General features: G+C 37.1%; 1 protein-coding gene across 1 annotated transcript in view; it reads right to left on the bottom strand.

The window, feature by feature from the left end:
- Positions 1 to 17,239, bottom strand: part of LOC145667068 (ABC transporter G family member 20-like) — a 130,029-nt gene that overhangs the window by 95,171 nt on the left and 17,619 nt on the right. The window contains exons 2-3 of the mRNA XM_081734767.1: positions 13,273 to 13,553; positions 2,697 to 2,856 (exon numbers count right to left, since the gene is read on the bottom strand). Coding sequence (XP_081590893.1) covers positions 2,697 to 2,856; positions 13,273 to 13,553 — 441 coding nt within the window. The remainder of the gene's footprint in view (positions 1 to 2,696; positions 2,857 to 13,272; positions 13,554 to 17,239) is intronic.

Below are 17,239 nucleotides of genomic sequence, written 5' to 3'. Positions count from 1 at the left end.
CCTGCCTACTTTGGACTCTCCTTAAAATCAGGGTATATCGGAGAACTCTATTGAAAGTATATGTGAGAATTGCACCCTGTAGGGAGTACCGTGTACATTTATTAAAAATTGATGAAATATGGACTTTTGGATTGTGTATGCATGGCTTCTTTTACGCTGATAAGGACCACCATCCATAGTTTCTGGAATTCGAAATAGGACCTGTTGAAATTTAGTTTTTTCGCGATTTTGGACAGCCTTAACTCCGAAACTATGCATTTTCCCCCATAGGTCCATATGAACTTTTTTCTTATTTTGATGTGAGGAAGCACCTCTTACAGTTTGTCGGTGTAGTTCATTAACACCCTGTATATATATAGGGTGTCCCAGGAGGAAGGGGCAATATTTTGGAAAATCGTATTATGAGTGACTAAGCAAAAAAGTTCATATGAACATAGGTCCTAATTTCAACGATTTGAGGACTACAGGTTGTGAACCATTTTTGACTTTGTTGCGTATTGTTCACCCTGTAACTATTTTACAGAGATAAGACATAGCGTATTTGAAAGGTGATGGAATGACCTTTCCAACGGTATGCAGCATGTGGTAGTGTTGTCTTTGGAACGGGAGTTATTGACGGAAATTTGAGAAAGTTAATAAAGAAATTGGATGGCAACACTGATTCTAAATATCCCTCAATAAATTCTTTTTTCAAAGATGCCACTGCCACATATTGTATATCATTGGAAAGGTCATTCCATCACCTATCAAATCCGCTATGTTGCACCTCTGTAGAATAACTACAGGGTGAGCAATACGCAATATAAAGTAAAAAATGGTTCACAACCTGTAGCTCTCAAACAGTTGAGATTAGGACCAATGTTCATGTGAACTTTTTTGCTTAGAATCACTTATACTACCATTTCTCAAAATATTGCCCCTTCTTGGGACACCCGGTATATATATATATAATTTTCACTTCGGTAATTTAGTTAAGATCAGCGACTAGCAACAAACTTCAGGATGGACAGTCAAAACATATTTTTAAACCTTACCCAGCATAAAGTATTTGCAGGAAAATGAATCGTTTATATGATATTATGATATTTAATTTACTGGATATGTAAAACAATATACTGTTTGTTAAACAAGAAATTGTATCCATAACTAGATTTACCATTAGCGAAAATGTGATAAGCAAGAGGAAAAAACTGCAGAATTAGAATAATAATATGATTAAAATTTCTTATATCATTTCATAAGTAATGTGTGAGATGAAGTAGTTGATACACGATTGAATCAGGATCACTTCATCTCAACGACTAGTATGCGACGAAGTCTGCTAATTCCCAAAATAAGTTTTGCAGAATGAATCTTACCTTTTTCTTTGACTTGGTTCCAATTCTTTTGTCAGTGATAGGATATAGCTACAGAGATTAGAGAATTAAAAAGGGTGATACACTAGAATATTTGTGACTGTAGCATTCTTTGTTGTATTGTCCGTGCGCTAGTTTCCACGAATGCCAACAAGTCCCGGCCAGAGTTGGCGTGGGTCAATGAAAACTTGATTCATGACCCACCACCCACCATGACCCACTCTGACCCACCACCAATCATGACCCACTCTGATCCACCACCCACCATGACCCACTCTGACCTACCTTGACGGTATAAAATGGTAAAGTGTTTTTGTCATAGGCCATAGTACAATGAATTTCAATTTAATTATCATATATAATTATGTTCTTGTTGAATTACAGATACTTTTAGGTGGAAAATAGGATGAAATTTGAATGTCTCACATCAAGGTAAAATAGGCCAATATAAAAGGGGGTGAAAAACAATGTAAAATTCGACTGTCTTGAAAGCCAAAATGGAAGTCCTATTGCTATTATTACAATTACAAATATCAATATCCCAAAGTGACAGTTTTTTTATTTTTTATTTTTATTTATTTATTTTTTTTTTTTTTTTTTAGATGTGCGGTACTTATTTCAGACAAATAATGGAAACAAGTGGAAAAGGGAAAAAATGTAGGCCTTGAAAATAAATCGTAGACAAATTCAGTAGGTTCAGAAGATACTGTCTACAATGCACTGAGCAGAGTGGGTCGATGTGTCATGGTGGGTCAGAGTGGGTAACGGTTGGTGGTGGATCGTAGTGGGAGAGGGCGCGGTGGCTCAATGGTAGAGCATTCACCTCCGGTGCTTGGAGTCCCTGGTTCGATCCCAGCTCGCGCCGTGTGGACTTTGTGGTGGGCAAATACCGTGCTCGTGGGTTTTCTGGGTGTTCTCCCGTTTCCTCCCACTTTTTTCATTCCACCACTTCACTCATCTCTCTTCATCACCGTCTCCTTTAGCCTAATCGGGATAACAGTGGAACGTAAAACTTAAAGATTTCATTTTCATCGTAGTGGATAACGTCCTGCTGACCCACGACTCACTGACCCACTCCATTTCTGGTTCCGGCGACGGTGCCCAGTCTCATTGCTGTAACTGATAACATCTCAGAAGAAGGTCTTCCACAATAGTGTGTTTATTGAAGACATTCTGTAGGCTTCTAATAACGCATTGCGACTGAATGCAGATAAGCAAACGACGTAGCGAAAGTTACTGAGAATTAAGTATCGGTACCAAATTTCATTTTATTATTCTAACATGACAAACTTAATAGCACTGATTCACAGTTCCAAGCACCAAAAATAGATAAATATTTACCTGTGGCATGAAGCCTACATCAGAACCAGGAATCGCACATCCTTTGTCCCCTTGGTGATATCCAAAAAGTATAATTTCTCCTGAATTAACCTTCAGAATTCCAGATATGCAATTCAAGAGAGTCGTTTTTCCTGCTCCACTCGGACCTAGAAGACTATAACTAAACACACAAACACATTATAATATTACGATGCAAATGTAAGAACATGGTAATGCACAGGGCTCGAAAATGTTTCTTATGACTAGCGCCAATTCTGGAAACGAAATGCCACAATAATGCATATAAAATTTTATACATAGGCAAAGTAATGCCTACAATTCTACTACTTGCCAATAATACTGCAAACATTCTGAACTGTTTATCATTAATGCACTGATGTTTAAGCTATAGAATGTCACTTGTTTCATCTTCATATCTCTCCACGTTCCAGAGTAATGGAGCAACCCATGGCGGCCTGTCATTGAATTTCTGACTGCAGAAGGTTGTGCGCCCAGGAACATCTATCTCCGGCGACAAGTCGTGGATACACCATTACGACCCGGAAACGAAGCATCAGTCGATGAAGTACCGCCCCACATCCTCTCCTCCGCAAAAAGAATCAAAGTTGTCTCTTCTGCTGGCAAAGAGTTGTTGACATTCTGCCTCATCCTGCCTATAGTCCGAATCTTGCACCCTGCGACAGACTTAAGGATCACCTAAGGGCTCGGAAGTGGAAACTGCAGCTCGGCAATGGTGTCGCCAGCAGCTACTACAATTCTTCGCCGACGGCATGAGAAACGTTGCTTCGCGTTGGCGCAAGTGTGTAACTGACATTTCAAAGTTTCCACTGATACATGTGTAGGTGCTATCAGCCAAAACATAAATAAAGGTATCGCCTTGGAATCATTACTTTCTGAATCGCCCTCGTATTTTGACCTTAAATTTATAGTTACTAATATAAAGAAGTATCTACAAGGTCACCTAAGTGTATAGGCTTTCCCTTAAAAACAACGGCAATTAAGGCTAATGTAAGTGAAGTTTTATTATACAGCACTGTGAGCTTCATGTTCATATACATGTCTTGTGTTTTGAGCACTGAAACTCCAATATTGTCCACTGTTCTGGAGGAATCAGAATATTCTAATGATGAGCCATTCATGTTATGTTTCAAGGTAAATGGATACTTTAAAACTTCAGAATTTATTATAATAAGTTTTAAATCCATCCAAATACAGAATTACTGGCAAGTAAATGTTGTGAATACTATAAAAGTAGATGCCAGACCCTATTTCCAGTCGCCACAGTAACTTGAAGCCCGGAATTTTCGAGCCCTGGTAATGCATTTTCTTCAATTTTAAGTATTTTATGATTATAAACAAAACACTCTGACACGAAGTCCCAGAGTTCTTAAGCGCACTAGCTGGTGACTTCACATCCAAGTCTCACTGCTGTTATAACTCGTTTTCTTAACCTCATTCATAATAGAACAGAATAGAATAGAATATTTCTATTGTGATTAAATCTTATACAGATCATAGACAACGTCAAATGATGATATACAAGCAAATTCCTTTTTTATACCTATACCTATATACGTTTATCTTCCTTAAACTCCTTAACATTATAATAGGGTACAGCAACTAACCAATCATACAATTTATTTTTAAACTAGCTGAATGTACCCATTCTTTACATGGGGACTGTATTCGGAAGTCAACGCCTGTGGGAGTATCACCATTCATTTCAGCGACCGTGAAAAGTATGGATTTGACACTAATATCGGTCATTTTTGGCTATTTTTACATATCCCGGTATCCCTCCCTCCAGCTAAACCCAGCCCACATGCAATGGTAACTGAATTTGCAAGTTATCGCTAATGGCAGTGTCACCATTGACCTTAGCGACCGCTAATACTATGGATTTGACATTATTATCGGCCATTTTGGATTACTTTTACATGTCTCGGTATCTCCCCCTCCCAGTAAGCCCTCGCCCGCAGCCGAATAGGGTGAATTTGAAAATTAATGCTATCAGGATTTTACCATCGATCTCAGTGACTGTGAAAACTATGAATTCGACACTAATATCGGTCATTTACATGTACCGGTTTACGCCTCCCTAATACCCCCCCTGGTTCGAATTTTGAAAAGAAAACACTTCGCCTTCGTCTGGGACCTGGGCCAAGGTATCCGTGACTAAAATTTCGTAACTCTCGGTTAACTTGTCTGGTCCTCAGGCCGGTCCCGGTAAACGCCCCCCTCTTTCAAAATTTGAAAAAAGCGCTTTGTCTTTATCTGGGGCCTGGAAAAAGGTACCCGTGACCAAATTTTGGTAACTCTCGGCCCACTCGTCTTGCCCCAGGCCGCATACAGACAGATAGATGAACACACAAACAAACTCTTTATTTTATTTATATTAGATTAGATTGAGTAATAGGTAAATTTTGTGTGTGTATTGCCTGAATTTTGTGCCTTATATTTTATAGCTGTTTTTGATTTTTGATAGTCTGCTATACGATATATCAACTTGTTTAGCAGATCTTGTATTATATGGGTGAATATCTTGTCTACTCTGCACATCTGACATATTTTGTTTTACATATATCTATATCTATCTCTCTCTCTCTCTCTCTATCTATCTATCTATCTATCTATCTATATATATATATATATATATATATATATATATATATATATATATATATATATATATATATATATATGTAGATAGATAGATATAGATATAAATTGACAAGTCATAATTTTTAACTTACAGGACAAAGGTTTACAGTGTTCTTTATATGATGCATCACTGATTATTCTAATAACTGTTTTTTGTAGTAGTAGAACCTCATTTATGTAGTTACTGTTACCCCAAAATAATATTCCACATTCTATGGTACTTTGAAAAAAAAAACATAATATGCTGATCTTATGTAGTTGTTCGGGACTATATCTCTTAAATTTCGCATTAAACTTATTATTCTGGAAAGTTTTACACATACATATTCTACACGTGCTTTCCGCTTTAATTCCTTATCCAGAATGATACTAAGAAGTTTTACATTCTTCAACCTACCGGACACTCGTTCAATGAAAATATTTGTCTAGTAGTTTTATTTTCATTAAGAAGAAATCCAATTGCCTTTATACCATCCCTTGGTTTCTATAAAGGCTTTCTCATTCAATATCATTAGTTCTGTAAGATTATTGTTAGTGTTCAGCAAGGTTGTGTCATCAGCATAAAGGAAGGATTTACCTAAGATATTCAGTGGGCAAATTGTTTATCATTAATATAAACAATAACGGTCCCAGTACAGAACCTTGAGGAGCCCCGTGTTTTATTGGAATGCTATCCGATTTCATTTTATTGACATTAACAATCTAAGTGCGACCTTTTAGGTATTTTTTTTTTAATAAAGTTTAGACTTTTACCTTGAAAACCATAACATCCCAATTTTCTTAATAGTATATTATGTTCCTTTCAATAAGTGGCGTACTTAGAATTTCATCAAAGGGAAGGGTTAAAACACTCAAATCATAATATCATTTCAGAACGCATTCTTTTTGTATACACAAGGATTACTGCAAAAGTCATGGCATTTTTTATTATTTTTTATTTATTTTTTTAAATGGAAACGAAGCGAAAAATTCTGAAATTTGCAAATAGAAAGTTATTACAAATGTAAACGTTACATGTAGGCAGTTGGATGAATAGACATATCCCCATCAGGATAGCTATAGCACGAGAAAAACGAGTACAATGTATCTTTCGTTTTACACGTGTTTTGCGTCGAATTACAACATTACAAACCACACTGTTAAAAATGGTTTATTAAATTCGAGAAAAACTTCCTCGTATTTAAGAACATTCGATTCTTACTTGTGCGCCGAGTAATACGTTTTTGAAAGTGAAATTTCGATTTCCTCAAATCATTTTGAGAAATAATGACTCAAACGCAAGGAATTATGTCTCGTTTATGAGGGTGCAAATGCTTTCTCAAATTTGAGAAAAAATGTTTTTTTTTTCTTAAAATTAAGAAAGTAATATCTAAGAAAATGAGACATATGATCCCAGTTTTGAGAAACACGTTTCTCAAAAATGTTGAGAAATGTTTTTCTCAAAAGCGAGAAACGGTGCATAGAAACGCGGTTCTCAAATACGAGAAGGGAAAGGGTATAATCAAAATATAAACATGAAAAAATAAAATTATTGACACATATAGAATTTATGTTAAATAAACATCTACAGTTATATTGTTTAAAATATAACACATTTAAACATTCATTTCAACATAAGAAAATTCCACGAAGACTTGTATTTTAAGTGCGTTACTTATTTCTACTGTAAAGCACGTCTCACACGGATCTGAACTAAGGCCTCAATCCAGGCTACAACTTAACAGTGTTGCTTAACTCAAACTTCCATGCAATTTCTTTTATCCTTAGGTGATGTAGGGGTCTTAGACAATCCTTAAAACTAGGTAGGTTTTACCAGAAGCCTCTTGTGGTCGATGTATTAAACACACGAAAAACGTGTTACGCACAGGGCAATCAACTGTCGTAATCGTAAATCTTATTGTTTTTCTATTTCACAAGATTATATCTGCTCTATTGCTGACACAAAATCCGTCCTCCCCTCCCCCCAAAAAAACGAGAGAGAGAGAGAAAGAGTAAAGAGGAGCTGCTGGACCAGGGAGTGAATTTTTCGCCGCAATAATGCACAGGAAAACAGTGGTGAATATTGGACTACTTACAGAAGATCCTTGTTCCTACAAAAAATCTACAGAATGGAGTATTCAGAATTCCATACGCTATTAAAATTAGTAACTCCGAAAATTCAGCAGCGAGATAGTGGGGGAGTTTGTGTCAGCTGAAAAATGGTCTGTAGATCCTTGGATCCACCAGATTGTAGAACTGAAAATCAAATGACTTGTCCAAATATGTAAATGAGGGCAGTTATAAGGCGCGGAAAACTAAAATAAAGAAGAAAGAGCAATTTTCTAATATAGGTACTGAGTGGATCCGCTCAGCTCAGTACCCACAGAAAATGCCCACATGGCCCATAAAGTAAACTTATACCGCACCGGGAACCCATCTCATGCACTACACCCGGAATTTTTGTATTGTACCAGCATTGTAGAACTGTTCCCTAAAATTTCACGAAAGCCACATAACACTGAAGACAATTAACTCTCATTGTTTCTGCTTTTGGCGCATCACATCTGAATTTTATGCTTACAATTGTAGGATTACTAGTCTAAAATTATTACAAGTGCTTTACGACGGATAAAATAAGTGAGTTGATATGAAAGATGTCTCTGTATAGAAACTATTTTCCACCGGCGGTGAATTTCTGCACAATTTACAGAAGTTGTATTTTGTTTACAAGTGGAACGCTACTAGTATGAAACCATGCCAAATGCTATTGAAACTCGTATCATTGACAAAACCCACTCGTTTTCACTACCCTCGCTTATGTGGATACTTACCTTCGCTGACGCGCCCGTTCTCTTCAGACTCATCCTCTCGCTTTCGCTCGGGCCCTACAGCATCGCTCTGCCATGACTCGGTTAGATAGCATGCGTGCTTTTTAGTGGCGACCTAGTGCAGGTTGTTTTGTGTTTTTTGGGCTGTAGTTTTTATTCATGCATCCGGACGCTGTATTTATACGCAAATCGTAAAAGAATTATAATTTTTCAACAATTGCTTATGATACCCCCTTGAATTTAACTATGCCATGTGTATATTTTCATGTCGCCCAGCATAAATCATTTAGAAAACAATAAGAAGGTAATTAGTGAAAGAAATCTAATTTTTGAACAATTATTTCGAGTGGTGCACCAAAAGTAAACCTGCGTGCTTTTTTTAACATGTTACATTTTTTGGTATACAAATTGCACAATATACTTAAATCACCTATTTTTATTCATTTAAAAGATGTAATTACATTTGTTCACACCTGTAGTGTTCGGACGGTTACCTTCACTGCATACCTTCTCTAAGGTCTTTATTCTTGCATTTTTTAAAAAATAATATAAATCGTGCTTCATGTTATACAAAAATTCATATTTTTCGTATGATTATTAATAATACTATTAATGCTTCTTTTGTCCAGGCAGTATTGTTTTGAAATTACAGCGAGAAATAAAGTTGAATTTCGTCAGGCGCTACTCTTTTCAGATTGGTAGTTGTATGCAAGTCCAGAAGAAAATAGAAACTGCTTCTATTTCATCCAAGTCGGGATCCAAATAAGGACAGCAGAAAATTTTAACCTGAACTAGGGGAAAGTTACTTCTCACACGATCGTTAAGTAAGGTCGTGAATTTTAAATCGTGAATCGCAGCCTTACTTCAGTCCCGTCTGAGACAGGCTTAACAAACAGTTAAACATTTTTCTTATATCACTGTCCACTTTCTCAAGACTTTCCTTTTTATAGACGTGGGTTTGCCCAAGATCCTCTCGTTTCCTCTAACATTATATCAATTACTTGATAATTCAGAATCAAGAATTATCCGTCTACTTCAGCCTAATACCAACAATTTCAGCTGGAGTGTAACGTCCCACGTTACTCTACGAAGCTCAGGGAGACGTTGTGATGATAATGAGCGAAAATGGTGTAATGAGGAAAGTGAGGGAATCCTGAGAAAACACATATACGGTGTTTACCAAGGATGTTATAAAATAGAGGATCTGCCCATACCTATCTTCATCATATGAACTCAATGAAGCCAAAAAAGAACCGAGCATCGTCTGAGCCGACACGTCTCATTGGCTACTCTCGTTTCCGCCATGATTGTTGGCTTGAAACATTGCGATCTTAGAGGCGTGGAGTGGGCAGAGTAGGTGTGGCGAAGCTGTGACGTATAGCTTCACGATTTTATTGTATGGGCAGATCCTCTATTTTATAACATCCTTGGTGTTTACTCACACAGCCCATTTGGTGGAGCTGGAATCGATGCAGGGACCCCATGCATCGGAGACGAGCTCTATCACTGAGTCATCACGGTCCAATATGCCAACTTATCTGCCATAAACAAGTTGCCTACATGAGAAAACACCGTGTGGATGGGCTTTTTCAGGATCTCCAGTTTCCTCCCACAAGGAATGTACGCAGGAATTTATTTCGGAGGGTCCAAGTTTGATACGAGGATAAATTCTATTAAAATTTGTAAAATTGCTCCTAAAGCTATATAAAAATTTACATACAAGTAGTGATTTCGGGAAGGGTTCGAAGACCCAGGACTCACCCTCTACCTTCCACTTTCTTCATTGCGGCAGGGACATGCGACAGTTTCTGTCCCTCACAAATATGGTGAAACTCCACTGCTAAGAACACAATTCAGATAGAAAACAAGGGCTCAAACCCGTATTCACGCAAAAATTGCCAAGGAACCTACGTCCACATTTACATTACGTCATTACTATCCATCTCTATCAGTGTTTCCCTTGGCCTTAGAGCACAATCTTTGGACGTTAAATTAAAAAAGAATGAAATGAAATGTTTACGTCCCAAAGTTGCGTCGGTTAGGCTAAAGGAGACGATGATGAGAATAAATGAGAGAGTGGCATGAAGAAAATAGGAAGAAACGGGAGAACCCCGAAAAAATCCACGTACTCTGTGTTTATCCACCGCAAAGCCCACTTGCCGCGAGCTGAGATCGAACCAAGGATCTCAAGCACCAGAGGTGAACGTTCTGCCGCTGAGCTACCGCGACCCCAACGTTAAATTAAGAACAAATGTGTACAGTACTATGCTACAAACAACCTGCAAACGTATGTCATTTCATTAAAACGATTACTGGTGATTAAAACAGAAGGCGCCAATCTATGCTAGGTGATCAGTACAAAGTACCTTTGCACTATAATTCCACAATAATAATCACTTTTCAACGGTGTTTCCAACTACACAGATGACTTATGTGTTCTTTGTTTCCCGTACAAAAGCTTATTTGCACCTTATAACGAATGACAAACAGTGTAAAACATTGACATGCCTCCCCATTCTATTATAATATAGAAAACAACGTGCCCTACAGAGCTCTAACCCGCCTTCACTTGTTATTGCTGCACTCGTTATTATGTGAATTGAGTATTGAGCTTTATTACATAAAGGAGCCAACATGACTACTTTAGCCTATATAACCTATATGAGGGGGTTCAGCGTTCTACACCCTAACGAACGTATTACAGTATCTTATAGTCTATGGTAGTATGTTTACAATTTACCCAAACTTACGTTGGAAAGCTGATATGCTGCTCCTCATCGCTGTCACATGATGTGTATCCATACGCCATCTCAGCCACATCACTGTATTGCGTACTCATATCCATTCGCACTTTGCGTACTCATATCCAGGCCAGATCGTTGCTACAGCAATAAACTTGGAAATTAGAAGATTCGCTTTTGCTAAAGCCACGGATATTCGGCGCCTACCATATCAAATAAAACAAGGAGAAGTGTGTGGCGCATTCCTTGAGAGATTACTTCGGAGGACTAGATGCCACTAGTATATGTTTCTTGACTGCACGCATTATAGCAATTGTGCCTGTGATGGTTTGTAGTGTAAGTCGAGGTAAAACGCGTATAAAACAAACAATTCGTTGAACTCATTTTTCACTTGCTATAGGTTATCCGGATGGGGATATGTGTGATCATCCAACTCCCTATATGTAACGTTTAGCCTTCTATTTGCGTACTTCAGAATTTCTTCCTTCGTTTGCATTAAAAAAAAGTTTCCATGGTTTTTTCGGTAACCCTCGTACATTGTGTGCCGGTGCTGTGTCATCAGATTGTAGCTCAGAATAATCTCTAAAATACTCATTAAATGAATGTAACAAATTGGGGATGAAACTGACGCTCAGCACGGTACTTAACTGTAAGTGTTATGATCGAATTTAAATAAAATTCAAATGTTTTAATTTTGAAAATGACTAGTTGAATGAAAAGGTGAGAGAGAGAAAGATAGTTTATGACTAAGATATAAAGGATGAGCACTACTAGTCTGACAGATTCGATGAGACTGGTGTCGTCCTGGCCATCTGGATGATGAATGGTTTTCCCTGGAGGAGCCTGGATGTACTGGAGTCAGCCAACAACTGGATCTTAATCCTGCTGGACTGCCAGGGGCGTCGAGTTCTCTCGTCTTGATGTGTCTCCAATGATGTTCTCCTTCACCTTCATTCCACTAGTCAGATATTGGACTCTATTGAATCTGTGGCGATGAACCAACAGAATGGTACTTCCAAGACATGAAGTTGGTTGTTCTCCAATGGAGCGACGTGCCTCTCACGACGATCATGCACCTTCCCAAACCTTGTGGCGAGTACCCCCTGTCGATGTGTCCTCCGTGGTTTTGCTTAATCGAAAAACTACGAGTCTTGACATTTACTGAATAAGAAAGTGTCAGGCTAGACGGAAAGGAACGCGGAAAAGCAAGAAGGAAACTAGTCGCGTTTATTGACAATTTCAAAACGGACGATTAACAAATACTAATTATACAAGCTGTCTGGGTGTAAAAGTTTTGTTTCGTTGGCTTTTAAATGTTCATAGTTCTGTGGTTGATAAATGTAATTTAATAAAGTAATTGAATTTAGCGAATTAAGTTAAGAGTTTATACAATTATCACATGGTCACTTCACATCTACTACACAGCTACTTCACAATTATAAAAAATAAATTATTATATGGAGTCAAAAAGATTGACAATTATATTTTTGTTTTTACATTTTGTTTCTATATTATACAGGGTATCCCAGGAGGAAGGGGCAATATTTTGGAAATGGTAATATGGGTGATTCTAAGCAAAAAAAGTTCACATGAACATTGGTCTTAATCTCAGCGGTTTGAGAACTGTAAGTTGTAAACCATTTTTTTAATTTTATGTTGCGTATTGTTTGCCCTGTAATTATTCTACAGAGGTGGGCCATAGCGGATTTGAAAAGGTAATGGAATGACCTTTCCAACGGTATGCAATATGTGGCAGTGGTCTTTGAAAAGCGGATTATTAAAGGAAAGTCAAGATTATGTAAGGGAATTGGATGGCAACACTGATTCCCAAATTTCCCTCAATAACTTTTCTTTCAAAGACACGACGCGTCATATGTTGCATACCGTTGGAAGAGCAATTTCATTACCTTTCAAATCCGCTATATCTTACCTCTGTAGAACAAATACGGGGTGAGTAATAAGAAACATGAAGTCAAAAATGGTTCACAACTTGTAGCTCTCAAACCGTTGATATTAGGACCAGTGTTCATATCAACTTTTTTGCTTAGAGTCACTCATACTACCATTTTCCGAAGCATTGCCACTTTCTCCTGGGACACCCTACCCTATATATTATATACAAACATATTCACAAGCCCTTCTTACTGGCCTAGTGGCTAGCGCGTCCGCCGTTAGTACACGTGGTGTCGGGTTCAAATTCCGGTGGAACAACAGTAGAGTTTGAACGCTTTTCGGTGGTTTGGATTCCATGTTAAACTGTAAACTGCACGTCTCATATAGCCTCGCTGCTGAAAAGGGACGCTACACTTGAACAAATATATTCATAAATATAGATGACAATTTGATGTTTGTAATGACTTTACTCACATTTCTCCCTGTTCTGCTCGCATATTCACTCCATTTAAGACAGGAAGGAGATCACGGCCTATTCCAAAAGTTTTGTAAACTTCTATCACTTCAATAGCTGGAATATTCTCTTCTTTGTTTTCATCTCCCACGTTTTCAGTTTCTTTAAGACTCTCATCATCTTCCTGATCTTCTTCAGGACTCTCACCAACATCTGTGTCATTCTTCGTAACTTCAGGTTGTACCGGTGCCATTCCCTCCGCCTGCACCTCTGGTTTTTCGCTTTCAGTTTCTTTCTTAATCTACATATTTGTCAAAACAAAACAACATGTTAATATTCTCAATTAGTAATCAACACCAAAGTGTTGATTTTGGAAATACACCTGCAGACACGAAAGAAACCATCTTTAAATGTTAATACAAGTTTCTAATAATAATTGTCAGGTACATCCTTATCACCAACTAACCTAAATTCTCTCTATATGCGTGGTGCTAGGTTCGATTCCAGGAGGGGGTATTATCTCAGATAGAAAACCAGTTAGTGATTTGGATTCCAGTTTAAAGTAGAGATGCAAAAAAGCCGGCTTTTTTGGGAAAAAAACGAGAATTTTGGAAATTTTGGCTTTTTTCAACTTCATGATTTTTCTATCTAAATAGCTTTCTTATAGTATATTCTATAGTTAGATAAGAATTCCATGACCTGAATGTGATATTTCGCTCTGAAATTCACCATCAAGATGGATGGAGCACATGTTTTACGAATTAAAGCTAACATGAAGAATGTAGTATTTGAGGGTAATTTTAGAGGCTATTTAACTTTATTTTAACTTTTGAGTTATCGACATCTTTTTTCTTCTTTAGTTTGTCATCCGTGTTTCATTTCTAAGAGCTTTTAGTACTCTAGCTTCTAGCGCAAAAGTTAAACTTGCCCGTTTTTCTATTTATCCGTCAAAGCGTACGTTTTTCAATATATCCGTCAAACCGTACTTCCACATTTCTGTTATACTGTAGCTGTGAAGTGATTTAGCAATAATTTTCCGGACACAACCTTGAATACCAATTTATACAAATAATCAGTAGCGGATTTAGAAAAGTACTATAGAAGGGTTTTTTCTGATTGTTTCGTTTCCTTAAAAAGTCCTAATTTTATTTGGGAAGTGCTTGAAGTTTATGAGTACAGGCATAACTAATATTTCGTTTCGTTTATATGTTTAGCAATAATCTTCCGGATACAACTTTAAAAATCATTTTATACTGAGAATCAGTGGCGGATTTAGAAAAGTATTTTGGGAAGGGTTTCTTACTAATGTTTAGTTTTTTTAAACATTCGTAATTTTTATTTGACGGGAGCTTATAGTTTATGAGTAAAGGCATAAATAATAGATATTTCGTTTGTTGCAGACATTCCGTAACTTTGGGGAACGGGCTTCAGTCCGAAAGACCGCCCCCCTAACCTTCGTAAAACCGTCACTGCTGGTAAATTAGTAATAATAACGATTTAAAAACAATAAAAAAGGAAGTCGCCCAACTCACAGTACACGCACTATTTCTACATTCACAGATGGAATGAAGAAAAAGCTTTGTCAGAATGGTCAAATGCTGGTTGAATCCCGGACTTCCCGATAGAAGCGCAAAAGCTAATCACTCAGTCATGTTTGTTGTGCAGTTGTATTTAGCTTAACTTAAATATATTCCGTAGTCTTTTTTTGGGGGGAAGGGGGAGTTCCGTAATGATATGTTGAATCCCTCTTGTTAAAAATTCAGAAAACTTGAGGATTGGGTAAACTGTGATGGTGGTTCTATAAAACTTAACTGTAGAATTTCAAGAATATACAGAACCAAAAGCTCCAGATGTGCAGCCTTTAAGTGTATCATATAAATCTAAGTATTTCTCTTATGTTTTATTTTAATTTTATTTTGTTTCAAAAAGAGGCCATGGAATATTTTGAAGTAAAAATACTACATACTATTTTGCTAGTTATTTGTGTATTCTTTAAAAAGAAGTGTTTACTTTTAGGGTTGGCTGGTTTACACCAACTTTTTTTTTTTTAATAACTGGTTTAAACCACAAAAATAAAAAGAATGAAAAATGCGAATCGTGTGAACTTCATGGTAACGTTTCCAGATATCAAACCACCTGCAATAGTTTTATTTCCCTTTCACCTTTTAATCAAGGTGTCCCATGTTCAATTCTCTGTCGAACCACAAACGTTCTTTCATGCGTAACCCAAGTAGCGGTTCGGATGTCAGTTTAAGCGAAAGTCTTCTCCTTGATAACCTCGGTATTTCGTAAGGATGTTAAGCCTAAATATACGAAACAAACCAAATTGTATATTTCTGCATGCCGAAATGCGTGTTGTTTTATAAAGAAGCCAATTTTGCTTAAATATATTGATAGAAATTGGCAAAATTTATCGATTGCCTACGTAGCTTCCAACATTAGCTTGGATTGGACTTTCAATGATATCTACGTACCGGTACTAAATTTGTAATTTAATACCTCAGTTTTATCGTACTGATTATGGTACGTTGACCTTTAAATTTTACATGCAAAGCAATAACAGGATTTTCCCGTTATTGTCTTACATTTCAAGTAATGACGGGATTTTCCCAATGGCTAGGGCGGGAGATTCTCAACTTAAGAAATTTACTGACCGCACTTCTTTAAGCTTATAGGAGTTCTTCCGGCATAACCCCGCTGTTGCATAATAACACCAAGGCGAAACAAACTTATTTCTGTGAGTATGTAATATAAATACATAAAGCAAAAAATCTAAGTCAAAAAAGCCTGGTTTAAACCAAAAAAGCCTGGTTTAAACATCCCCCAAAAATCGGGTTTTTGGCATTTTCAAAAACAACCACGGTTCTTGCCAACTCTGCTTACTTTTGTATATAGGAGGTTAAAAAATTCTTATTATATACATTGGTTAATCCTGTGGAATTCATAATGTAAATATGTTGAAGAAAAATTGTTTGAAATATTTTTTCGAAATTCATAGTTTATTTTCGATGTTTTATATTATTATCAGCATCAACCACTAATTAAATGATTTTTTGTGTTATAGAGAAGCGATACAAAGTCTGTTTTATCAATTTAAAGCAGTATTTTGAAAAAAGCCCAAAATTTCCCAAGCAAAAAAGCAAAGCAGAAAAAACCGAGTTTTTTTCCAAAAAAAGCCGGTTTTTTTCCGAGCCCTTGCATCTCTAGTTTAAAGTCTAGGTTCTGCCTTGTCTTTAGTCTTATATAGCCTTGATGTTGAAAAGGAAAAATTAAACTCAAATGAATCTAATCCAACCTAATAATTCGCGTTACTTAACAAAAGATACTGATATCACCTTCCACTGTAGGCCTACTTTCGGGGCCGCAGTGGTTTAAATGGTAGACCGTTCACTTTTGGTGCATGGGGTCCATGGTTCGATCCCAGTACGCGCCAAGTTAGTTTTGTGATGGTAAACACCGTGTGCGTGGGTTTTCTCGGGGTTTTCCTGTTTCCTCCTACTTTATTCATTCTACCACTCTCATTCATTTCTCGTCATCACCGTTTCCCTTAGCCTCGGTGCATAATTATGAGACATAGAACTAAATATTTCATTTCATTTCTACTGTACTTCTGATTTAAAAGAACCAAGATCAGCATAACTTTGGTTTTGCAATTTTTGCTTTGGCTCTAAGAGAATTATATGAGGGTATGACGTAAAAAGGGCCCGGAGGAAAGGATCGAGACAAAACGGCTCCGTGAAAAAAGGGTCTTAGTCAAAAGGACTCCGCTTAGAAAGTACTAGTGGGTTCAGAAGGGTCGTATGGAAGAGTGAGATCGGCTCCTGGACGATTAATGTAGGCTTGAAATCCAGATCAAAATGGTCCCAGATCTCAAGAGTCCTCTGTCAGAACGGCCTCGGTCAAAACGGCTCCACGTATAGGCCTAAAAGCCCAAGATCAAAATATAAAAATACTGATTACTATGAAAAACATTCTGTAGACAGTACC

The sequence above is a fragment of the Thermobia domestica genome, chromosome 12, assembly GCF_964235325.1.
Source record: "Thermobia domestica chromosome 12, izTheDome1.hap1.1, whole genome shotgun sequence".
NCBI classification, from domain to species: Eukaryota; Metazoa; Arthropoda; class Insecta; order Zygentoma; family Lepismatidae; genus Thermobia; species Thermobia domestica.
This window is presented reverse-complemented; position numbering and strand designations above follow the sequence as displayed.